This window comes from Sabethes cyaneus, chromosome 2 (genome assembly GCF_943734655.1).
Source record: "Sabethes cyaneus chromosome 2, idSabCyanKW18_F2, whole genome shotgun sequence".
Lineage (NCBI taxonomy): Eukaryota > Metazoa > Arthropoda > Insecta > Diptera > Culicidae > Sabethes > Sabethes cyaneus.
This window is the reverse complement of record NC_071354.1, coordinates 153,243,277-153,269,017: the sequence shown is the minus strand read 5'-3', so window position 1 is coordinate 153,269,017 and position 25,741 is coordinate 153,243,277. Positions and strand designations below refer to the sequence as shown.

At 40.7% G+C, this 25,741-nt stretch overlaps 1 protein-coding gene across 3 annotated transcripts in view; it reads left to right on the top strand.

Moving 5' to 3' along the window:
• LOC128738102 (nuclear hormone receptor FTZ-F1) overlaps positions 1-25,741 on the top strand; it is a 375,537-nt gene that overhangs the window by 195,609 nt on the left and 154,187 nt on the right. For all 3 annotated transcript variants that reach the window (XM_053832955.1, XM_053832954.1, XM_053832952.1), the window contains 2 exons: positions 9,465-9,524; positions 9,618-9,830. In XM_053832955.1, the coding sequence (XP_053688930.1) occupies positions 9,465-9,524; positions 9,618-9,830 (273 nt within the window). The remainder of the gene's footprint in view (positions 1-9,464; positions 9,525-9,617; positions 9,831-25,741) is intronic.

Below are 25,741 nucleotides of genomic sequence, written 5' to 3'. Positions count from 1 at the left end.
TGATTCTTGAACAGAACAGTTTTCGCCGCACTGTCGTCCAGTATCTTCACCGGCCCATCAATTACTTTATACGTGTTATCGGCGGTTGTGACCAAAAATCCCAAATATGTGAACCATTGCAGTCCTAAAGGGCAAAAAATTGAACTTTTTTCTTAACATCTTTTACCTTCATTTAGCAATGTGTAAGAAATTTTTGCTCATCTGACTACTTCCCATGATCTGAAAGCATAAAAAGTTAGTCGTCGCTTACTACCGGAAAAACGAGCACAAGAAATCATCGTTTTGTGTAGGGGGCTGAAGACATTATTTCTTTGGCAAAGTAGTAGAAAATGCAAAAGTAGGCAACTTTGCTAAAAAAATAATATTTCTATATCTACTGAGTGCAGAGTTATAGATCATTTTCTTTGGAAGTTCCTTTAAAATTAGTGGTGAGGGAAGCTCTGTAGTCTTCCCAGTTAGACGTGAGCTTGGCCCTGTTGAACAGACGCCTTGCCTTCCGTCGGAGATTGCTAAGCGTCTCATTCCACCAGGTCACATAACGGCAAACTGTTCGCGTGTTTACGGGACAGTTTGTGTTATACGCGTCTGGGATCCTACATTGCAGGTCACTAGCGGCGACATCCAGCTCAACTGGAGTTCGTATATTATTGTGACAGGAATTACGTGAGGCAATCAGATGATCCCTAAAGGAACTCCAATTGGTTTTCCTCGGATTCCTGAATGGTTCTCTCTTTAGAGGATTAGCCTCGATGTCGAAAATGATATGTCTGTGGTCTGATAAACTTGGTTCATCAGGGACATGCCAATTTTTGACTTTCTCAGCTATAGAAGCGCTACATAGAGTAAGGTCTAGGACCTCTTGTCTGATAGCGTTTATAAAGAGTTCGGTCATTCTCTACATTGATTACATTGACATCGTTAGAAGTAAGATATTCAAGTAGGTACTCACCCCTGTTATTTGTGTCCTAGCTGCCCCATATCGTGTGGTGCGCATTTGGGTCGCAGCCTATCACGTACGGCTTGTTGACTACCCTGCAGTACCGCACAAGTTCAGCAACCTCAAGCGGTGGTATGTCGTCCTTGTCCTCTGGAAAGTAGGCGGACGCAACGACTATCTCCTGCTTCCCTCTAGTCGTCGGGACTACCACCGTAATGGCAACGACATCGCGTTGGATGAACTCTGTAATTGGAGAAAAAGTTTTTTCTTATTTAACAGAATGGCAGTCCTCGGCTTGGACTGTGTATTGCAATAGATCAACTTACCATTAGCGCCGGATAGACCGAGGATCGTGGTATCGTTAATCCATGGCTTCTGGATCAGAGCAGCACTCAGCTGCTCATTGGTCAACCTCCGGCATAGGACACTTGGCATTCAGCTTGATCCAATGATGGATCGAGCCTTGGCGTACGGATACCAGCAGCGTTTTCGCTGAGTTGAGCGGCCGAGTCGCCCACACCGGCAGGCTTCGGTTGCTGCAGGCGACAGGCCACAGATGTCCGACCCGCACTTAACGGCGGATTGAGCCTCTGAGGTTTGCTATCGACTGGTGGTTGCTGCGTACGCCTCTTGCGAGGTTTTCGCTGCGCCCGTCTAGTCTTCGCAGGAGTGCATTGTTTAGGTGACGGCGGGGCACTCCCGGAGGGAAGTTCCGCACTTTCCAACCTCAACGCTGCGGGATTGCATTGTTTTGGTGATGGCGGGGCGCTCCCAGAAGGGAGTTCCGCTCGTATCTTCCTCGACTTTGCAGCAGAGACTGTTGCGCCTGTGTTGATCAGACCGCTGCCAACCTGTCGCATGCGTGCTTTGCCAAACATATAGCTTAGCATAAAGCGCTGCTCGGCGATCTGGCTTGCCGATTTTTGGTCAACCTCCATCAACAGTTCGACGGTATTTCCAAACACATTGCGACGGTGTATCTGCCACGCTTGTGTTGAAAAGCCGTCGTTCTGATTCTGGAGGAATCTCAAAATTCTCTCGTCCATGGTGCCAACACTGTCCTGAAAGTACCCTATGAAGGTATGTGCCTTTGGCAGGTCCTTCGTGTCGTAGGCCCGTAGTTGTGCCCCTTCCCACGGGACGAGAGTAGATGCCGTTTGCTACAGCCATTTGACCGTGTTCTGGTCAGAGCAAGCCAGTGTCAAGTAGCCGTTCTTGAACTGACAGCTTCTGAACTTTGGCCTAATGTCTGGAGTCTTCTGGTCAGCAATGTGAACAGCAATGGAGCAGAAGAACGGCGCGGACAGTTTGAAGCTAATCCATAGTACGCAGGGAAACGGGATAATCAGCCGTAGTTATGGCTACGCTGAAATCATCCACTATTTCTCTGTATGTGCACCCCGACGGTGGTTTTGGTGCCGAAGAACCCGCGCAGGCTCGGATGCGTGGTCTCTTTTTAGAGGGACCTTTGTTGATGATATCCGGGGACGCCGTATCAGCAGATCGTTGCCTTTTGGTAACGACCAGGTCCCGCTAGGCAGGCTGGCCGGCTGGTAGAAGTGCGAGTTCCTCTGCTTCCTCTTTTGAGTAGCCCTTGCTACGATCCCACTTCTGCCGTCGCCGTTGTGCATTGGAGAGACTCTTGGCCATATCTCCGGATGCCTCAGGTTGCCCCTTGACTTCAGGCAGCGTCGCTGGATCGGGAAGCTTATCCGCGTCACTCTCCGCATTCCTTGTTGGTGAGTTTAGGATCAGGGATGAAGCCGAGAGTCCTCCTTCCAGCGACATCCTGTCGAGGTTAAAGTCCTCTTCCATCCTTGTGTCCATCCCCGTTCCATCCCTGTGTCCATCACTCCACCAGTATCGACCGTGCCGTTCAGAGTGCGCACTTTCGGTCTACCGTCGTGCGCCAGCTCTATACCTACTCCGGTGTTTATCACCAACTCTTGGGGGTCGTTGGTTGCCCCATCAATTGTTTTTGTAAGGTTTTCCATGGCGAAGGTTGTACGTACTCTGCTGGGGAGAAAATCAACTGTCATTTACCAGCTTGAAACAGAGGGAGCAATTTACTGCACAGGGTGCTCTGGTACCATGCAAGCTTCGTTCGACCTTGGGAAACTTTATTAGACCCCCCCAAGCAATCATCCCTAGGCACGGGTCGCATTACACCGAGGATTGGGGTTCTCTTCCGCATTTTGCTCAAAATGTAGCATGCTTCTAGACTACTTGCTACATTGAGAGAAAAATATCATTGGCGGAACTAGCGCTCATTTCTAGGGGGGGCTATAGCCCCCGGCATTTTTTTCGACCATTTTATTGGTCGACCAAGTCAATTTTTCTAGGGGGGGCTAAATCTCTCCTAGGGGGCTCCCTAGCCCCCCCCCCCTAGTTCCGCCAATGAAAAAGATTTTTACAAGATTTGCCGCGAAAGAGACTCGATGTGCGATTCCGGATGGATCCACCTCTAATTTGCCATGGAGCCATCCGGAGCCGCACGCCGAGCGACAAATCTTAACACTCCTCCTTTATCCTGGCTTGTGACAGACAGCTCGGGTCCCGATCCAATTTCCCCATCACCTGTTCACTCTTTTTTAGGGAGCCACACGTGGCGGTTCATTAGCAAAGGTCCGTCACTGGCGGAGTTAGCATTATACTTGAGCATTATACTCAATTATATAGGATGCTGCCCTGAAATCTGTGTAAATATGATGCGTAAGCACGTTGTACTCCCGGCATTTCTCGAGGATTTGTCAAAGAGTAAAAATTTGTCCTTAATAGCACGGGCCCGTTGTTCCGTCACTTTCATCATCTGTCGACTAACAACGAGTCGGCCTATTGAGGGTACACTAGAAAAAGGACTGAGCGTCTGCTAGAGCAACGTTTAATTCCTGTTCTTCCCCTATACTCACATCCTCCCCCTTTATTTCATTATTTTCCGGCAAAGAGAGGCTGCCGGAGCTCTGAGCTTTGTTTTTATTAAGATTCACCATGCAAATCCCATGGGTCGCACGGTAAGAGATGGTCCACTGCATCAGTGACCGACTTAATTCAGCAAGGACAAATTACTGGTACTCCACAGGCTCCGTTAGGGCTGAGTATTCATAATCCACCCCCCCCCCCCCTCCCTCCTCCCTTACAATTCATCGTAATCTTACGTAATAGCCATGGATTACAGTTATTGCAACCTTCCTCCTTTTAGGGGTTTTGGATCCCCTACTCTGGTTCACAGTAGTTGCAGGTTCTTTCGAACATGCTACAGAGATCCGTCATTTACGAGCGGAGCTTGCCGGTCCCATTGGTGGTTCCATTTATCAGGAGTTGCTGCAGGCCTTCACAACCTCGAGCGTGGACATTCTTTGTAAATTTAGAGGAATCACTCCTTCCTACTAGTGAGAAATAGCACTGGGAGATGTCAAGACAGAGGTGAACGAATGTGAGGACTATGGGAAACTACAGATCACTGGATCCAGGAAAACTAATAAAGCTGCGGTGGCTATTGCCTCCTTTCGTAGCCGGCACTTCCGAGAGCGGGTTGCCAGCAACACTTTCGTCTTGAATTATCTGTAAAACGTTTACAGCAGCCTGCTTGGAGACGACAAGGCACTACCATTTATCATCATTGTTTATGTGAAGGATTAGAAGTGAGTGATGGTAGCAAACAATATCAAATCAATCAAATAAACAAATAAACAAATAAACAAACAGTGTGAAGAGTAAAGAGATGTGAGTAATGAAAAGTGAGAAGTGAATAATGACAAATAAGTTGTGAAAAGTGACTGTGAGATGTGAGAAGTGAGAAATGAGCAGTAAGAAGAAAGGGTAAGTAGTTCAAAACCATTTGGTCTTACATTCGACCTTGAGTATTACCTGCCTCGTATTCATCCGAACTTATATCGATTCGGTTTCGCACCTATTATGCCTTTTGGCAGTATAACTTCCATCCATTACGCCTTAAGTCTGTATGCTTATAGCGTGTTACGTCTTACGTCCAAGTGCCTAACTTTCGTATGTCTGGTGTCTCACCTCGGTCTCTGTTTCTGGTCATCGCCTTAGCCTGGCGATCTCCTTGTGGTCCAATCACAAACATCCTGTTCATAGGAAGATCCAGGGGGCCCTCACGATCTCGGGCGAGGAGATTCCTGTCAAATGCAGAGAAATCACTCGTTCACGCATATATGTACCCTATTGCATAGAAGTAGTTTTTCGCTTGCAAACGCCAAGCCTTCTCACCGACGCTACCGCATTGAATTATTCCCCGACCAATTTTGAAGGCGCCATCACTAAAACTTAGTCGCAGAATAGAGCCGACGCAGGGGGACTTCAACTTCTTTTTAGCTAACGAAGCCTGCAAGTAGGAGGAAAAATACGTCGTCGTCGTTGTCAGCATAGAGCCGGAGTAGCTGGTGTTATTTCAAGCAGTCGTCTTTATTCTACTCGCTCTTGGGCCACTCGTCGTCAATTTCTTAAGCGTCTCAAAAATCGTAAGTCGCTTTCGAGCTGGCTGAGCCTTCTCGCACGTTGTGTTTGCTTTGTTCCTGATGCCGATGGGGTTGTTGAACAGACCCGTTTCGCCGCATTGTCGCCCGGCATCCTTACGAGGTGTCCGGCCCACTCTCCAAGCAGTGTCTGTAACATGAAAAGTTTTATCTTTTCCAATTTACGTATCGTAACAAGGCACTTAGCAAAGTAATCCAAACTGTTGACTAATAATCTGCAAACCAATGCAGTAGACATGGAGTTATTCGTGTACATTCACACTGAAGAAAATCATCAAACAAAATCCCGGATGACGGTATTTGTAAAATCAAACAGCCTGTACAATTTCTTTTCCCAAGCATATTTTCAGCAAATCCGCAAACCGCTTGCCATCCGACCCTGCACAATTAGAAGCTCAAAACTTATGCGTTTGCGTTCGAACTGTGCGAATGACAACCAATGTGTATACACAATTATTACAAATTTGCCTGAGCGTACCTATCCGTTGTTAAAATGCACAACGAATTGTTTGACTATATCCACACTCAATAAAAACCTTTTTGTTCTCTTTTGCTCCCCACGGTTCTTCGCCGCCGCCGTCGCTGCTGCTGGGGTACCCTTTTTATCTGTGCTTCTCACTTCAGTTGCACTCCATTACACCGATTCGTATTCGAGCCGCGCGCACTCGTCGATGGTCTGTTTTCGTATTTCTTCTGTGCCATGCTCTCCATGCATTTGAGTGAAGCAGGCAGGCAGCAGCAGCAGCAGCAGCAAGGTTGTGGTGAATTACAGCAATTGTTAGTATTACCTCATACCTTCGCTTTTATTCCGACCCAACAACAGCAGCAACAGCAACAATTTGGTCTTTTTCACTCGTTCGCCCCATTCGCATTCCCACGCACACCACTTCGTCTGAGTTGTTGTGGTGAGCAAAAACGCTCATTAGGTTTGCTGCGTTCTCTCTCTTTTAGAGCTCGTGCGACTCGACGAAGAACTTCAATCGATCGTTCGGTCGGTCGGTCGACCTGCATTGGAGGGGGTGGCAGAGCATAAGCACCGGGCATAGGCGGCTGAAATGAAACCGAAAGTGGAACTCACTCGACAGACCCCGACTAGGTATCGGCAGAGGCAACACAAAGTACGGAAGGGGCGTGAGTTATCCGCACGAGAGTGCTGCTACCAGAGCGGACGAATCGAATGTTGACGACAAACGATGCTCGATGTAGCTGGCCGCACGCGAGGCACTCCTTTCCTGCCTCAACATTTAATCGAGTGAGCTCTGACTAACGGATTACGTTGGTTCTAGTTTCGCGATTCGTTTTAGAACTCTGTGGGACACGAGAAACTGGTACAGATGGCTAGTTTCACCACAGATTACACAGAAGAAAATTTTACACGTCCAAATCAAGTTATAATATGTTGTAAAAAAGGGCACAATTTCGACCTTTTCACCCATTTTCCATGCAAAACTAGATCATCATTCAACGCCAGCTAATCTTTCCAAGGCTGGTTTCAGCCGCCCTTCATCGATTTCAATTTCGATCTCAAATCAAACCTTCCCCCACTTTCACACCCTGTGCATGATGAGAATTGATTCAATGTGAGAATTTAGGCTATCACCCAGTGCGAAAGTGTATGCGTGCGCGCGCCCCAAAAAGTGGGCCATTGAGAGCGAGAGTGTGTCACACTGTTTGTCCCACTGCCGCTGCTGCTGGTATGGTTGTTGATATTGTTGTTTACATTGCTGTTCTCGTTTCGAACTGTGTCAAATGCAACCAACAAACCCTGTACTGTGTGCTAAGCCGAGACATCACTCGCTTTACGAATCGCTTCTCGCTGCGAGTGTGTGTGCGTGCACTCGGCACCACTCATTCTCGCGTGGTAGCCAGCAGCACCTCGTGCCGAAACCGAACGCAGTAGCTCGCCGAGAGAAAGAGTGGCCGAAATGTTGTTTACTCGGTCTGGTTGAGCACACGGCAAGGCAACCGGAGCGCGGCCACACGAAAAACAGTCGCCGAAGTTTTCGGATGGATTCTCGAAAAAGCGGATTTTATATTATTATTTTTCAAGTAGTTGGAGTTAGTATATCGTAGCCCATGTTTGCCGTAAGTTGTAATTCTCGCTGCTCGATCGTGCGTCACATCGCGAACTTTTTTGAGTTACCTCCTGAAACGGGAGACTAGAAGAAGAATTTAAATTCGGTATTCTAATTACCTGTGCGCCGGGTCCGCGAGATTCCAGGAAATTAGCAGATCGCGCGGTTCGCGATGTTACCGATTTGTTAGCGGTTTTTGATTTCTTCTGCCGAAAAGCTTCAGTACTCTTCAGTTAACTTCTCGAAAGTTTGGATTTTATTCTACTCCGTATGCTTCACCTGCAAGTTACCATTGAGAGTTAACAGTGTTCTGTTCAGATCATCGTGGAAATAATTGTAAAATCAAAGTTACCAAGTGCTCCAAGTTTCAGCAAGTAATCTGTGGAAACCCTGCAGTTTAGGAAACTTGTTCAAAACCCGTATGTGATACCAAACAGAGTCAAAATTCTAAAAGAATTTTGCATACAAAACCGTTTGCTGGTGCTAGAAAGGCCGATCTTGGATCCAGAAGAATTTCAGAGTGTATGTTTACATCGCAGTACGGATGCACACTTGCATGACAGTGGAATATATATTTTTGGGAAATTAACTGCCTAAGTGTTCAAAATCTGTATTTATATTAGCAAACAGTGAAGAGTTAGAGAACCCGAAACAAATTTATGAAAACCATCAAAAACGTGAACAAGAGCTTATACAAGTGACCATAATCCATTTTCGATGAAAGTGAAATTAAAATGTCCCATCGATGGAGCAGTCTCAGCAAGTTGATCAAGTCTTTACAGCTGTCAACCATCGCGGTGTCACGTGACCATAAAGGATCAGCGATTCACGTCGTTCAGAGCCTCTAAGTGCGTGTGTTCTCGATTGACATCGATCGACCTTAGGTGTAGTGAAAGAAAGTAGCCTGAAGAAACGCAAAACCCGTATAAAACCTACAAATAGTACTAGAATTTTAGTGTAGTGTACGAAAAGAAAAACGCACCGCTGGCACAAAGTGTAAGGTGTATTTTTTGAAAAATTGCATGAAAAAACAAACGAAGAATCCAGAAGCAAGCCGGAAAAGAAAGAATCAAGTGCAACTACAATTTTGTGATTGAGTGTACTAATGGATAAGTCCTACGTATCTATGTATATCATATAAGGGTGTATGGTCATTCTAGGAGCTTAAGTGAAACTAGCCAATAAGAGTTTAGTGGTAGCACATTATCAATTACCTGTCGACGAATCAACAACTGCAAAGAAACAAAGGCATTAAAGTAACAATGCAAACAAATCTTACGAAAATAGTAGCAAGTAAATAAAATCGCAAGAATCCGTCCGAAGTGCGAGTGTGTGTGTGCTCAATACTTCCAAAACCTGTGGCAAACTAAAAGTTTAAATCCAAGAAAACAATAAAAAAAGATAACTCCAAATTAACTGAGAACAAGTTGGAAGAAATGTTATTAGACATGGATCACCAGAACTCGGCAGTGTTTATGTCGCTCAACATGTCGCAGTACTCGCTGGCCAACTACTCGTCCAGTCCGCCATCGCAGGGTGGAGCTGGCAACACGACGCAGCTTCTGTCGCTGTCCAGCCAGAACAGCAACAGCAACAGTAACAGCATGACCGGAAATGCTATGCCGCCACCGCAATACAATTACAACATGACCGCCAGCGGCACCGGAACGGCCGGGAACCTTCTCGGCGCTGTTGCCGGTCACTTGAACAACAACAATAACAGCACCAGCGTCAACAACAACACGGTAGCCAACAACAGCCTGACGGCTCAGTCGCCAATCCCGCCGCACAATAATAACAATAACAACACTAGTAATAGTAACAACAATCATCACCATGGTCAGAACGCTGGCGGAACCGGAACCGGCGGAACTTCCGCCGGAGCCCAGGGCTTGCAAGGGCAGCAGTCCAACTACTCCCTGTACAATTTCGATTCCCCTTACATGTTTTCCGCAGGTGGCTACCACGACAACATCTCCCAGACGCAGTCAAACTATCTAGCGATCCCCCCGTCAGGTACTACCGCCATTGAGCCCACTAATCTTAACAACCTTAGTGTCGTCTCCGCCATTCAATGCGACCAGACTGATTTTAAATATTTCATTGAAGAACTGTGCCCGGTGTGCGGTGACAAAGTCTCAGGCTACCACTACGGACTGCTGACGTGCGAGTCGTGCAAGGGCTTCTTCAAGCGTACCGTCCAGAACAAGAAGGTGTACACGTGCGTCGCCGAGCGGCAGTGTCACATCGATAAGACCCAGCGCAAACGATGCCCCTACTGTCGCTTCCAGAAGTGTCTAGAAGTCGGCATGAAGCTAGAAGGTGAGTACCGAAATTTTCCACTTGATTCCTTGCAATTTGCTTTTTCGCCGAGCCAATCAATGATTTGCCTATTGTATCCGATGAGATTTCAAACAATGATGCAATTCTAAAGAACTTGAAATATCGAATTACAAAACTTATTACATATTGGTCCCTTATATAGAGAGTAACTCTGAGGGGCAGAAGTAAATGCAAATGAATTAAACAAGTTTACGATATTTATTTGCAAAAAAATATGCGTCCAAACCCAATGTTAATTTCAAAACGACAGTCAATTCCTTTGTTACGATAAAACAATCATGGAAAGCGCAATTTACTATTTTCAAGTAGAACAGAATATGGGTCGGAAAATCAATCGCGAAAAAAATTAAAAGATGTTTTCTTATGTTTTCCGTCGTTAATCGGTTGTTTTTCAGCCATAACTCAGAATAACTCAAAATCCAACCATAAAATTAACGCTATCGTGAAATTTTCACCACTAAAAGATTGACCCTTGGCCATAATCTACACGATAAGTTTCGATATAGTAATTGTTTAATTCATTAATTGCTTAGCTTAGCTTAAGCAGACTGTCCGTACTTGCACTCCGTGATTGGCCAAACCAGTAACATTGCACAAAAAACCCATTGAATAGTGCTGTATGACATTCTCATTGGGCAATTTTGTAATTGTTTGATTCATTAATTTAAAGGAAACCCCTACACGGTAGGAATCTTTTAATATCGCTTATCACAATTCAGTAATGTTCCGATTTTATCAGATCCCGATTTTGTCTATCCCCGATTTTATCAGCTTTTTATCCCGATTTTGTTAGCCGATAAATTTTGTTAAACTTTTGTGCTTTTAAACATGATTTATAAAACTTTTCAGCCTGCTTGAAATTATTCTGATTCTCTGGGGAGAGTCTTTGAATAAGATGATACCTTCTTGCGAGTAATTCGGGGTCCAAATTAGGGTATTTTTATAGTAAAAATTCTATAGTTCCTAAACCAGCAAAGATAGAGGTATACTGTATTCAGCAATGTTGTGTATTTTTACTATTTATACAACTTTGTAAAACATAAAAAAGTCATACAACAACTACAAAAACAGCTAAAATAAAAAAACTGATTTTAACGATTTTTCATTTATAAGAAAAAGGATTTTTCGATATTTGCTGAAGAGATAGAAGGTTACTGTCTTCAATAAAATTTCTTGTTATAATATGCTGTAAAACTTCGCAGATCACATCAATGTATTATATTGAAACTGAAGAAACATAAATTTTTTATTTCACTTTTAGGGGGATTAACCAAAATTTGAATTTCACTAGACGATAGAACTTTTAATTTTAAGAAACTCTTCCAAAGGTTCCATAAACCTAAAACCAAGTCTTCCCGCTCAAAGGTAATGCGCATCAAAAAAGATTCTGAACCAGTGTGCTGTGGCCGGTTCATTGAGCTTTCGGTTGCCCAATTGAGGGTTAAACTTTAATTTTTTAGTAGAAGTCTTCGATATTGCAAGCTTTTAAGTCTGGGGCTGACAAAATCGGAACATTACTGTATCTCCAAATAACTCTGGGCTGGATTCGGTCGTTTGATGTCAAACGAATTGTTTTATAAGAATCCCTATGGTATTGTGGTTATTCGCAGTACGTGTTTATTATTAGCAATGTTGTCCGAATGAAACAAATTTTACCCTAGTTTTCTCGAGCATAGAAGAGTCTTTGGATGGACTTTGGACTGGGATGAAATCGATTTTTTCCAACGATATCATAGATTAAAGCATACCAAGTCATAAAATCTGCTTTTTGTGAACAAACATATGATCTGGCTCTTAAAGTCTTAAAGTTTATTTAAGAAAATGTCAGCCAATTTATTTATGGAAATTCTTGTGCGTTTTCTTTTTCTTTGAAAAAGAAATTTAAATTTCTGGCTTCTGATACCAAACAACTTAAAAATGCATGAAACTTGATCATTAATTGCATGAAAATCAAACCACCAAAAATATGAGGGGAGGGTTTCACTACGAAAAGGACGAAATTAGCTTCTCTTTTGAGAACATTGGAAAAAAATTTCTTGTATCAAAGGGCTTAGAAATCTCTAAAACATGAAAAACTGGTTATTAAAAAAATATTCTGCGACCATTTGCGATTCATATCTTATTTTAAGCATTTGTAAGCTCTTTGGTATCAGCAAATAAATTAAGTGTTCGAAAGAGACTGTCGATTCCACCGAAAAACAACAGATTAAAGAGATAAAAGAGATAACAGATGTCAATGTTTCAAACCATTTCAGCCTCAAAAAATTATGTATTAATCTATTTTGAGGCAGCGATTTTGCCATAATTTAAAAAATATTACTCAAAAAGTATTAAAAGAATTTTTCCATTATATTCACTTTTTTGCATTCTAAACCAAACTGCAACGGTAGGATGGAAGAGCTTGGAATTTTTCGCCCTTTTTTCTCATTTATCATTGATAAATACCGGCATATGCCAGAAAAAAATCAATGGAGCATTATCAGTGGATATGCTGTGGGAGGCAGAGATCACAGCAACTCAAAATTGCAGAGCTAACCTTCGTTTGCCTTTGTCCTAATCCTAAAAAGTCCTAAAGGTAGCCTTTGATGTTGAAAATGTGTCATAAGAAAACTGCTTCGTAAGCAAAGTATTTTTTTCTAACCGGTAAATGATTAGCTGCTAAATCGATTTTTTAAGAACCTAAAGTAATGCATTTTTACATAAAGCGTGAGCAAAGGATTTTCAAATTAAAGAACCGAGTATTGAAACCATCAAATTCAAATTTAATTTTAATGGTCATATCAATTTTTATTTAAACAATCAATAATTTAATCAAATTAAAAGTTTTGAATAACAAAGAATTGACTCTTAAAGATAATTTTCGAACAGTCTTCTTATTTGACATAACACCCTATAACGGGCAACATCGTAAAAACGATGCAATGAAGCCAATGAATATTTTTTTATGAAAGAATACTTATAAGAAGGTCTAGTTTTTCATGCAATTTTCATGATTTTCATGCAAAAATAAGATCTGGTAAGAAAAAGTCCAGTAAGAAACCAGTAAAAAATTTCTAAGGTCAACCATTTTGTTCTTTTGTCTTCAATAGTAAAAATATTCCCTTTTCGAGCAATAATTTTGTTTCGGAATCTTCGGTCCTGGTCAATAACGGAATAGCAGCACACGGGCGATATCCTATGCTTATGCTTAATAATTTTGTTTCGGAATCTTCCTGAACTTTTGTTTTAGAAACATAACAACTCTTGAACGCATGGTCAAAATTCAGTAATATTACTATCAAAATGTCAAAAAATCGGTTCGGTACATATTTTTCATATTGTCATTTCAAAACAAATTTCGAATGTTACTGGAGCTCCAAGAGCGAAAGCCGTCTACCGATTATCTTACCCATAAGAGAGTTACTACCCAGGTAACCAATAAGGATCACCAATGTAAACCAATGAGCCAATCTACTTAAAAACTACTTTGGCAAAACATACGGCTACTTTGCTGCTAATCCTCTCATAGTGCTGACAATGCTTATTTGCAGCTGATTACCGACAAGAAGCAATTGAATAGAATTTTGGATGCCAATTCAATGCAGTTAGGCAGTCAAAAAACTAATAAACAGCAACATGTAGTATGAGATGCCAGATTTGCTAATTAACGGCTAAATTACTGCTTATATTAATGCTTATTGATTACCTGGGAAGTCGCAATCGTATGTTGAAAAGCATTACAGCTGGCACGCAAGATATCCTGAGAGGGGGGCTCTGTAGCCGCAAGGTTACCGAGTCTGCTTTGACAAGCGAATGGTCGTGGGTTCGAATTTTAGTAGAATCAGGTCATTCGACGTCAAAGTGACTTTAGCATGGGTTCATTCTCAGGCTCCTCATCACCCTTCCTTCATGCTGGATTCTTTATTATTCCGATAAGGCCCATTGACAGTGCAAAGGGACTCTTATATTTAAATGCACAGGTAAGCTGCGCCAGGGATGACTATAATAGGGGAAGGTGCTGTCATGTGAAACGAGGTGGGTAATGTAGAAAAAGCATTGGAGGAAGGGTAATCCCAATTACACACAAGCACGCATTTAATTTAATAAGCATATGGCTCATTCAATAGCAATTATTGCAAAAAAATGCAAGTGGGTCATACAGCAAACACCCGGGCGATACAACAATAGATTAACGATACTGGTCGTAGTGATGAGCCCATACCAGGTTTCATTCTCGGTTTTTTGCTGAGTAGATGCTCATTTGACTACAGCGCCTCAATTAAACAGAATTCGAAAAAGTAGAGTAAAGGGCGATTGTAGAGCTTATTTTTATCTACATTATTGTTAAAGAAAGTATAGTTCTATCTTATGTATTTACGGTGCTATGGAGCTGCTACCCCGTTGGTAGCAAAAAGAGCGCTCATTTGGCTACCAACGGGGTAGCAATCGCATAGCGCCGTAAATACAAAAGATAAAACCATACGTTGCTTAAAAGAATCCCCAGTCAATGCTTTGGTGCTGCCTAGTTTGCCTAGCATGTAACCCCATGCATATAAGTCGAGAGGGTTCAAATCAGGCGAAGTGGTAGGTCACTCTTTTGAGGAAATAAAATCTGGAATATTGTTTTCGTACCAGGTTTGTGTAGCTTTCGCCTGGTGAGACGGTGCAGAATCTTGCTGGAATCAGTGTGGTGCATTCTTATAGTGTTGTTTGACGATGTGATGCAAATACGTCTTCAAAATATTATCGACGTAACATTTAGTATTGATTTTAGCACCAGGTTCAATGAACAGCAAATTTTTGGAGAAAAATTCCATACTATTATCTTGGAAACATTCTGGACCCTTGAACAGTCAGTTTATCCCCAGGAATATCAGAAAGATGTGCTACATATCTCCGAGCATTTTATTGGTGCATAGTTGACTGCGAAATTCCCAGCTGCTTGGCCAACTTACGTCGAGACTGATCTGGTTTCGGACGAATTTGCTCCACCACTCGTTTGATGGCTGCCGATATCCTTACAGTACGTTTACGGTCAGATTTAAGGAGCATTTTCCAAGAACTGGTTTCCTGGTATCACTTGATGATACGAAGGATGAATCTTTCAAACGAATAAACATTCCGATTGGCTTCAGTTTCTTTAAAATATTACACGATCGAAGAGACTTATCACAAGTCCCCCTTTTTTAAATTGGTGGATTCTGAATTATAAAGATCTGTACTAACACGCTGTGAAAGAAAAAATTAAATACATCAAACTTGGGAATTGGAGGAATTGTCTGATGTGAAGAATGAGTAATTGGATTAACTGGAAAATTTCGGTATTGACCAAAAATATGTTGGGTTGTGCAACGGCAGGTGGGGCTCGCACCCACGAATTTCTCGTGAGCGTATAGACTGCGTATAGAGTCATTAACGAGGTAATAAAAAGAAAAAAAGTAGATACAACAAAGTTGCATAATCCGATCCAAATGTTGGTCTTTTCATTCAAATTTTGAGCAGTTGCGTAGGATTTTCCAAAATTATGAAACACGCAGACGCATTTCATAGAAAAAATTTTTATCTTCAAACTTGGCAATATCCTGTCAGTTTGTAGGTAATTTTCTCTTGCATAACATTAGATTAATTTCTTATTTTTTTACTTGATTTCATTGGTCATGGGTCATTCGTGACTTCTGGCGGGTTGGGTTTCGAGCCCGGATCTTCGGCGTGAGTGGCATGCTAACCACTACACCGGGATTGACCCCGGGGAATTCGGATGGGATTAAGTTCTTGTGCATAATGTAGCACTGAGGTTAGCTTGAGTATCCCCCTTTCTCAAGGGTTAAAACTTCAATCAGAACATGCTTCTTACCCGTGAAATACACATTTTGTGTTTTATGTGCCTGCCCAAGTAACAATTTGGGTTTTATTACAATCTTATGATGGCATTTAAGATCAAAATTTGTCATTAAAACCACCATAAGAGTATAATAAAACTCACATTGTTACCTGGGGTGTTAATTCACATGCTTGGTTGAAATTTATCTTTCATTTGTATGAGAGCTCCCCCCGCCCTCCCTCTTCCAGAAGGGAGAAGTGTCTCGAAAAAAAAACAAAAAAAATCTGCCTCCAAAAACATGTGAAATTTGGTTCCATTTGCCCTGATTAGTTCTCGAGTTATGCAGAAATTCCTGTTTCATTTGTATGAGAGTACCCCTCCTAAAGGGGGGAAGAGTCTCGAACCATCATAAGAACCTTCCGCTTAACTTGAATGCAAGTTTCGTTTCTAGAATGCCTATTGAAATTCTTTTCATTTTATGCCAAAATCATTTAAAATCATTAAATGGTTCAAATGTTATGAATTTGTAAAGAAAAGGTTTGAAATAAAAATAGTCAATAGTAACGATGATTTTTGGAACTACCTCAACTCAAAAGTGGGCACCCTGAATTGCTAAATAGAAAATTCGGAGCTCATTTTTTTTTCGAAAGAAACAAGTAGGTTTTATTTCTAATTCCCGTCGTAGTAAGTAAAGCTATTCTAATTTTTATCATTTTTTGGATGGATTTAATGAATACTCCAAAAGTTCTTGTGCTGATTTGACTAAAACACACTTACCTTCCGATCCTTGACCTTTGAAATCACTGAAAAGCGATTATTAAAGCATATTATTGAAATTACGCAACTGACTTTATTTCTTAAATTCGTCGTACCGTTTTAAAATCCGTCCATTAAAATTTTTCATCGTCCGAACTAATAATCACAACAATGTTTACGAAGCTAACGTGCATGTATTTGTGTAGGACGGCATGACAAGTCAGGCAACTTTTCCTGGCTGTAGAATAACGACAATGCCTTGCGTGAGTTATTTTCATTTATGAATGACGGAAATTAAAACGATTGGTCGATATTTTCTTCTTCGTCGCACGAAAAAACGTAATTCGAAATTTGGCTGGTAGAACTTCTTTAACGATAAAAAGCATTTAAGTAGTTCTCAGCTCACTTTGATTGATCGCGTATGATACGCAACAAACTAAAATATTAGGGAATAATTAGTTTTGCATTGTGCGTTATAAAAGTGCTGATATTTTTAATAATTTGTTTTGGGTAGGACGGGAATAGGCAATTACGACGAAGCAGCAGCATACCCTAGATATTTACACAAATTTTAAACAAAATTGGAGCACACTAAATTTTCCTTAGTACTTTTTAGTACGGGTGCGCGAGGATAGGAATACGGACGATAGGTAAGTGGACGTTAGGCATACGGACTTTAGGCATAATAGATGATAGACATAACTTCGCTTTCCTATGAATACGCACGTTAACCAATCATCGCTCCATTACGATACAATAATTCGAATCTTCGAATCTCGGCTAGGCGGTGCTTGCTAGTTAGAGTCAGTAGGATTGTTGCACTGGCCCCGTATTTTTCCTGTACTCCAACAGCCGGCTGCGAAGTCTGTCGATAAAGAAGGGTAATGTCTAAAGACGGTATAAACCCATGGTTTTGCTTTTTTTACGATACAATAAGGACCAGGGTCGCCCATTTAACATAAATTTGGCATGATGCTGTTCGAGGTAACGTCGGTTATGTTTTCATAGATGATTCAGGACAAGAGGGCCGCAGGTTGCGAGTATTACCGGCGACTCGCCGCAGTTATTTTATCTGTCTAGGTTTATTCTCTCGCTTTCCTAAGTCTACCGACAATTGTTACTTTTCCCCAGCTCTAATTGGCACATTGACACGCCGGGCTGGTTACGAATGGCCGAACAACAAATGGCCGAAATCCAAACAGTCAAATTTCAACAACAATCTCAGAAGGCCGAATGACCAAAAACCGAAACACGAACAGCCGAACAAAACTTGGCTGAATTTCGCCAAAAAGAATTTTCACCCTAATATTGATAAAAATAATATTTTAAGGTTAATGCCAAGCTGTATAAGATGATAACTTGTATTAAATAATTAACAGATAATTTCGTGCGTTTTAGAAAAATATCAAATAACACAGGAAAAGCATTTCGTAAAGTTCTGGCACCTCTCAATACACGCACACTCTGCATCTCTTATTTTTTATTTTGATAAGGCCATTGTAAATTATTTTTAAAGTTTTTAAACCACACCCCCCTCGGCTACAACATTGGCTTTAGAAATCGGGGGTGGGGGGGTGGAAAAAATTGGCCTGCCTACCTTGCATGGAAAATAATAACGTATAGGGTAGTTGATCCAGTAGTTGTGGTAGTACCAATAGTTGCGCTACTATTCATTATTAATGCATATTTTCGTCACCGTAGCATTTTAGATAAAACAATTACATTCATTATATAAAACAGGTTTTTAGAAGTATTGGTAGTTAGTCTACACCATTTAAAATTAAAGCATTATTTGCTAAAATGCCAATTTTCCAAAATCTAACGCGCAGTTGGAGCGCACAACTATAGGCGCTCATCTACAGTTTTGCTAGGATGTTTTTTTCACTTAGCAACCTAGCAATGTATATGGAATAACACAATTAAAGGAACATCAAACTTAATTAAGGAAACATTAGCGCAACTGTTGGTACAATATAATTGAATCATTCATTTCATTTTTTCTTTATAAAGCTTCTCGTACAACGAAAGCAATTGTCTTGCCTTGTGACAAATGCCTTGTATTTGATAAATTTATATCCCACAAGCATTAATTGAAGCATATACCTCAATAAACAAGCAACATAAAGGTATATTGTGCTTAGTGGCGCAACTAATGGATCATCTACCCTATATGAAAAGTAAAAATGAATTTTGGATTTTTATTTAAACCGCTTTATTTTTACCTTTGTTATACTATAACAAAGGTTTAAAAATTGGTCGAAAAACACGAAATTGATCCGAGGCCCGGAGGGCCAAGTCACATATACCAATCGATAGGGTTCGACGATTTGAGCAATGTCTGTGTGTGTGTGTGTGTGTGTGTGTGTGTGTGTGTGTGTGTGTGTGTGTGTGTGTGTGTGTGTGTGTGTGTGTGTGTGTGTGTGTGTGTGTGTGTGTGTGTGTGTGTGTGTGTGTGTGTGTGTGTGTGTGTGTGTGTGTGTGTGTGTGTGTGTGTGTGTGTGTGTGTGTGTGTGTGTGTGTGTGTGTGTGTGTGTGTGTGTGTGTGTGTGTGTGTGTGTGTGTGTGTGTGTGTGTGTGTGTGTGTGTGTGTGTGTGTGTGTGTGTGTGTGTGTGTGTGTGTGTGTGTGTGTGTGTGTGTGTGTGTGTGTGTGTGTGTGTGTGTGTGTGTGTGTGTGTGTGTGTGTGTGTGTGTGTGTGTGTGTGTGTGTGTGTGTGTGTGTGTGTGTGTGTGTGTGTGTGTGTGTGTGTGTGTGTGTGTGTGTGTGTGTGTGTGTGTGTGTGTGTGTGTGTGTGTGTGTGTGTGTGTGTGTGTGTGTGTGTGTGTGTGTGTGTGTGTGTGTGTGTGTGTGTGTGTGTGTGTGTGTGTGTGTGTGTGTGTGTGTGTGTGTGTGTGTGTGTGTGTGTGTGTGTGTGTGTGTGTGTGTGTGTGTGTGTGTGTGTGTGTGTGTGTGTGTGTGTGTGTGTGTGTGTGTGTGTATGTATGTAATGATTTTTTCTATCGCCTGTTTCTCAGAGATGGCTGAACCGAATGGTTCGCTATTACTTTTGTTTGAAAGGTGTTATTATCTAGTAGATCACTATTGAGTTGCTTCGAATAACAACGTTTCGTTTAAAAGTTATAAGCAAAAATGTGAAAAATACGTGACACGGGTTTCTTCGAAACTACATGACCGATTTCATCGATCTTAGTATCGAATGAAAGCCCTTATTAAAGGTAAATTGTTCAGGAATTTTTAATTGAAAACAAATAAGTAGTTTAAAAGTTAGCCTTAAAAAACCTGTTTTGACAAGGTAATAATTATCGCCTGTTTCTTAGAGATGGCCAAACCGATTTATGCGCTATTAGTTTCATTCGAAAGATAATATATCCTAATAGATCACTATTGAATGGTTTTTTGATTGGACGTTTAATTTGAAAGTTATGAGCAGCCGTATACACCACACCAAAATTAACAATAATTTATAATGATTTTAACCAAGATAATTTACCTAATTTCAATTATTTTAATATCAAACGAGAGGTTTTGACACTACGAATATATATGCAAAATTTCATAAGAATTGGTTTTACCGGTTAAAATATATCAACCGTCGAACACTCGCGCCAACTTTTGTAACACAGTTACTCGCGCGCACAATAGCCCCAAACCAAAGAAAACGTGTGCACTAGAGTTTTGACTGGGAAAACTTGGTTTTAGGTTTATCGAACCTTTGGAAGAGTTTCTTGAATTGAAAGCTCTATCGTCTGGAGGAATTTAAATTTTTATTAATCCCCCTAAAAGTAAAATAAAAAAAATAGTTTTCTTCAGTGTCAATATAACACATTGATGTGTTCTGCAAAGTTATAGAGCATATTATTACAAGAAATTTTGCTAAAGACAGTAACCTTCTATCTTTGCAGCGAAGATAGAAAAATCTTATTTATTGTATATGAATTTGTAAAATCAGTTTTTCTATTTTTGCTCTTTTTGTAATTGTTGTATGACTTTTTCATGTACTACAAAATTGTACAAATAGTAAAAATACACAACTTTGCTGAAAACAGTACACCTGTATGTTTGCTTGTTTAGGAACTGTAGAACTTTGATTATAAAGAATACCCTAATTTTGACTCCGAATTACTCGACTACCAGCAGACGGATACATTTTAAACATTTTACATTTGCTGATAGTTTTTCTGCATAAATTTTCCCAACAATTTAAATTATTAATGCATTGAATAATTATGATATTTTGCTCACAATAAGTTTGTTGAAGAATATACGTTAGTTAAACAACGATTTGTAACTTTATAACAATATGGCGTTGAAAAACCTACACGTGTTGTATAAAATACAACAGCGTGAGTTAATAAAAATTGATGAAAATTATTCAAGAAAACTCTATTGATGTGGTTCAAATAGAATGGCATTACAGGAAACTATACATAGTTCAAAAACCTATAAACTAGACCTTTACTAGACTATGTATATGCTAAAGGATAAGATTTTCTCTTACAACTTACTTTTGTTTGCACTTACTCAGATTAATAATAACTTACTTATCCTTACTCAGCAATTTCATGAAAAAAGGATCTATCAAAATTTAAAAGTGTTCCTATTTTGTTCAAATTTTGTGAACTTTTTCAATTTTCAAAAATTTTATGTTAACCAACGCACAACGATAACCAATAGATGAATTATTTTCCGAAGACGTGTCGATTTCTATCTCAAATAGCAAGTAAGACCGTATAACAAAGGTTCCTTTCACCACTAGGTGGATTAAATCGGGTTTTTAATTATTTATTTAATTATTTGTAGAACAAACTGTAGACTATAGTTAATTAATATTGCTGTTTTTCTCTTAAACGCAAATGTGTTACGCTTATCCCATAGTTGAGAGCGAACGAGCGACTGCGAGTAAGGACAGTATATACCTAATCTTTGAGCAGGTCGAAGGCCGCAAATATTTTCTGTGACATCTACTATGCCGTACATCTATTTGAGTTTCGACAATTTGCGATTCGGTCGTTTATGTTTTGGCCATTCATAGGTAGACCAAACTAGTGTTTTTAGTCTTTGACCTTGAAATGCAGTCAGGCATTAAAATTAATATTTTTTAGAAACGGTAGTTCTACAATTGATGGAGGGACGGTAGGGAAAGTAATGAAAATTTTTTGGAGTGGAGAGGAAAGAGCGGGAAGGTGAGGGGGGGTTGGTAGCTACGCTTAACAAGTAGTCGCTATGACTCCTACCGTTTGACCAATGCTGGAAGGTGCATAGGTCGAACCAAGCTATAATCTAAGATTATAAATGGATTTGAACCCACAACACCCGCCAGGGTCGCCAGGACCGCTCTTTCCTCTCCACTCCAAAAAAAAAAATTCATTACTTTCCTCTACCGTCCCTCCATCAATTGTAGAACCACATTTTCTAAAAAATATTAACATTCGTAGGTAATTTAACTCATCCTATAAGTCTATTATCCCTTTCGTCCATTATGTTTAACGTCCATTATGCCTAACGTTCGAATGCCTGACTTCCGTATGCATATCGTCCATATGTCTAATGGTGTATACCCGTAATTAACTACCCTCATTCTAACCTCCCCTTTGTCATCCTGGGCACGCTTACCACGTATAAATAAAATGACTCTAAAACAAGAAAACTCGATCCAATGTGCAAAATTAGTTATTTTCAAAATTATGAATTGTCACTGCGGATACTCGAGCCTTAAATTACTGGTAATCGAACAATCGAATTCTAGGATTCTATTTAATCGAGCCTGCGGTTAATCGAATTGAACCTGTATCTTGATATACAGAGTAACACCAAACATCAATTCTAGACTTTCTAAAGCCTCATTCTCTCTGAAAAGATCAATTTTGTAAAGTTTATCATGCAAGATCAAGCAATTTTTAACATCTAAAGGATGCCGCTATTTAAAAAGTCCATATTGTAAAGGTCTTCGATGCAAAATACTGAATAACTAAAGTCTCTCTCGTCCAATCTAGGATTGCAGAATGACGTTAAAAATTAACTTATGACTTCTAACAACTATTCCACTTTAAAAAAAAATCATATTGGAGGATTTTTAATGATTTGAATTCATATTGTTATTTCATCGCCATTTGTGAACTTTTTAAAGGCTAGTTACAGTCAGTCCACAATCATGGGTTACACACAATTGTGGGTCATTTTAGCTCTAGCTGCTTATAAGCGTTTAAATATCAGCTAATGATTGATCAAATTATTAGTGCTTCTTATGAGTAACATATTATCAATCATTTTATCAATTAATCAGCAGAAAAAGCTAAAATGACCCATAATTATGTGTGACCTATGATTGTGGACTGACTGTATATTGAAATTATCGCAGCCTAATTTTCAGTAGGACGAAAATGACTGATGTCAACTAAGGACTACTTTATTGATCTCAGATCGCAACCGCTTGATTAACAATTATCCTCAATTTATCGTTTTGGGTCAGGAAATAAATTAGCAATAAACATAAAACTTTCGATTTCGGAAGAGTTACTAAAGCTGTTCAATCAACGAAATTGAAATACTCAATTTATTGAATTTTCCTTACATATATGCTTCATTGTATTTTTGATAACTGGACAGATAACAGTAACCCTTGTGTAGTCCACTTTAAGCACTAAAGAAAATTACAAAAAGTAATCGAAATATGCGTTGCTTCAAAACGGATTGCAATACAGTTGTATTATAGCAGAATTCATTGAAATAGTTTCTCAGTCAGTTCTCTTACAAAGAGAGCGTATTGACGTTCACTTCGTAAACAAGAGAAATCGGTCTTTTTGTGATCAACCATCGTAATGTTTATGGGTTTGGTTCGCGGACAAACGAAATTGTTGACGTTACGTTCCGCAGCAAAGTAAGCCCGAGATTTTATGACACCGAGCGAAATTAAACTGTTAATAAATAGTCTAATTTGTGGTGATTAATACGTGCTTGGTCAGCTAAAATTACGAAATTGCGTTACCAATTACGTTGAAATAAAAAACTACTGCAAGTATTTAGTTTTGTCAGCTCTACTTGTCGGCTACAGCCGAAGGAATAATGAAACACATTGAGCCTTACTTTAGTGATAAGTTTTCCTTCTAAACTAAAAAATGAAAATCTAATACCTCTGAATGATTCAATGAAAGACCTTTGGTATTTATTTGAAATTATTTTAACATCAGAATTTTTTTTTCAATTATTTGTATTGAATGCACATGTTGTATCACAGACTCCGATCAATTGGAGTGAATTTCTTGAAAAATTATGCAGAAATAGATTCGTTATTTATAACACAGATCGAAGCTCAACCAGACGTTCAGACAAACCTTTAGCTGGAATAGCTGGAGCGGTTTGCAACATCTGCGATTGCTAAATGCCTGCCTAAAACATTCCACCACTAAGATATACACTACAAAGAAAAAGCAACAAAACGCGTTGAGCATGTCGAAATTCGGTCGACTCTCAAACCACTCAACCAGCCGGTTGACAAACGATCCGATTTAGCGAGTGAAGAAAAATACTCAAAAAGTCGTACAATCTCCAAAAAAAAGAAAGGGCACCTACATCTACACACACACATGCACGGACACGATCACGTGCAGCTTTGCGCGCTCACATGTGTGACTTAACTCCCTATACTGTGGCTTAAGCTCCCCGCACATGTTGCCCGCCGCAAAACAGATTGCCGAAAATCGAAAACTCCTCCCCCCGCGACACCTACCCCATCCGTAGCTGCATCTCGCGGAAAGCCCTCGAGCGGTTTCCTAGTGCAGCGGTTGGTTAGAGGACAGACGAAAAAGTGTTCCAAAATTAACGGGCCACCATTTCTTTGGTTTAGCCGGTTTCTTGCCTTATTGCTCCATTCACCCGTTTTTTTTTTACTTCTCCTTTTCAACCTCGGACGCGCCTTACTCAATCGCTTACTTCATCGTAATTTGTCCCCCGATACGTGCCATGTTTAAAGTTTCGAGTATCGACCGTAGCAATGAGTGAACTTGTTCCCTTTTTCAGGGTCTATCCCCATATCAAAGGTAACTTACAATGTAAACCATTGAAGTTCATTGATTTTCTGATGCTTGAAAAGTAAGAACCCGATTTGACATAATTCTATTGCGAAGTTACATCCGTCGATCGTTACTATGACCATGTGGTCACCTCATTTTGGAAGTTGGCCCACACCGAACCCCCCACACTCCATGTCGTCGCATAAAGGTTGACGAAAAAACCTGTCCGCTTTTACGACACGACGACGGTGATTGTTCTGCGAGACAACTGGTTTTCTACACGCACACACTAGTAAAACGCACCCGGGGTCGATCGTACGGATCGGACGGAGGCACGGTTTCGCGACGCGAACGAGGAGGATTACCAACAACGAAAGTGAAACTTTACGCACATGATCAATCTTTCGCCTACCTCAACGTGAACGACGATTACCACCCGATCCAGACCCCGGTGACAAATGTGTGAATACTAGCGAAACCTTCCAAATTAGGTTCGAAGAAAGTCTGCGCCGTCGTTGGATGGCTCGATTTATAGGATGCCGAAAAAGGCTACTCAAATTAGCATATTCGGAGCCTGCCTACAGGCCGACCTGCAGCAGCAGTGAAATATTTACTGGTGCAATTTACTACTTTTGATTTATATTGGAGCTCTTTTGTCGTGCTCACACCTGAGGGCGAAACTATCGAGAAATTCTTCTACTTCTTTTGTCGCGTCGTCTGTCGGTCGGTCGGTCGGTCGGTCGGTCGCAATCGTAACCCCTGAGCGATGAAGTGAATTTTATTGCCGAAATACCACTTGCATTGGCCGCCGACCGATTGGTCCACACCGAAAAAAAAACCTGTTCGTTTTGTAATCACACCTCTCCGTTGTTGCTCCGAAGTTGAATTGAAATTCGTGCGTGTGCGACAGTCCGGGAAAGTACGCCAATTATCGCGCGCGCTGAGACACCAAGCAAAGGGTAGAGTGCCCGTCCCGTTGCATTGTGGTCTGCTCGATTAACTTGGTAATTGACAGGTTGGTAAGTGATTGTTAGCCTCTGTGGTAAAATGGCCAATTATCGGAGTCAATTTTGATTACATACAGGACATTATACTTACGTTTTAGGTGCACGTTTCTAAATATTGCTGCGAGCACTGGGAACAGACATTCATCTTAAGTTCGTAGAATTTTTGACGAATTATACCCATCGTTTCCAAAAAAAATGTGGCACTGGTCAATGTTATGATTGTAGACGTTTATTTGTAAACAACGCTATCTATGGAACTAGCCTTTTCGTTTTATACGCCGTTCGGAAAACCGTCATGGGCCCACTTGGTCATAGGCTG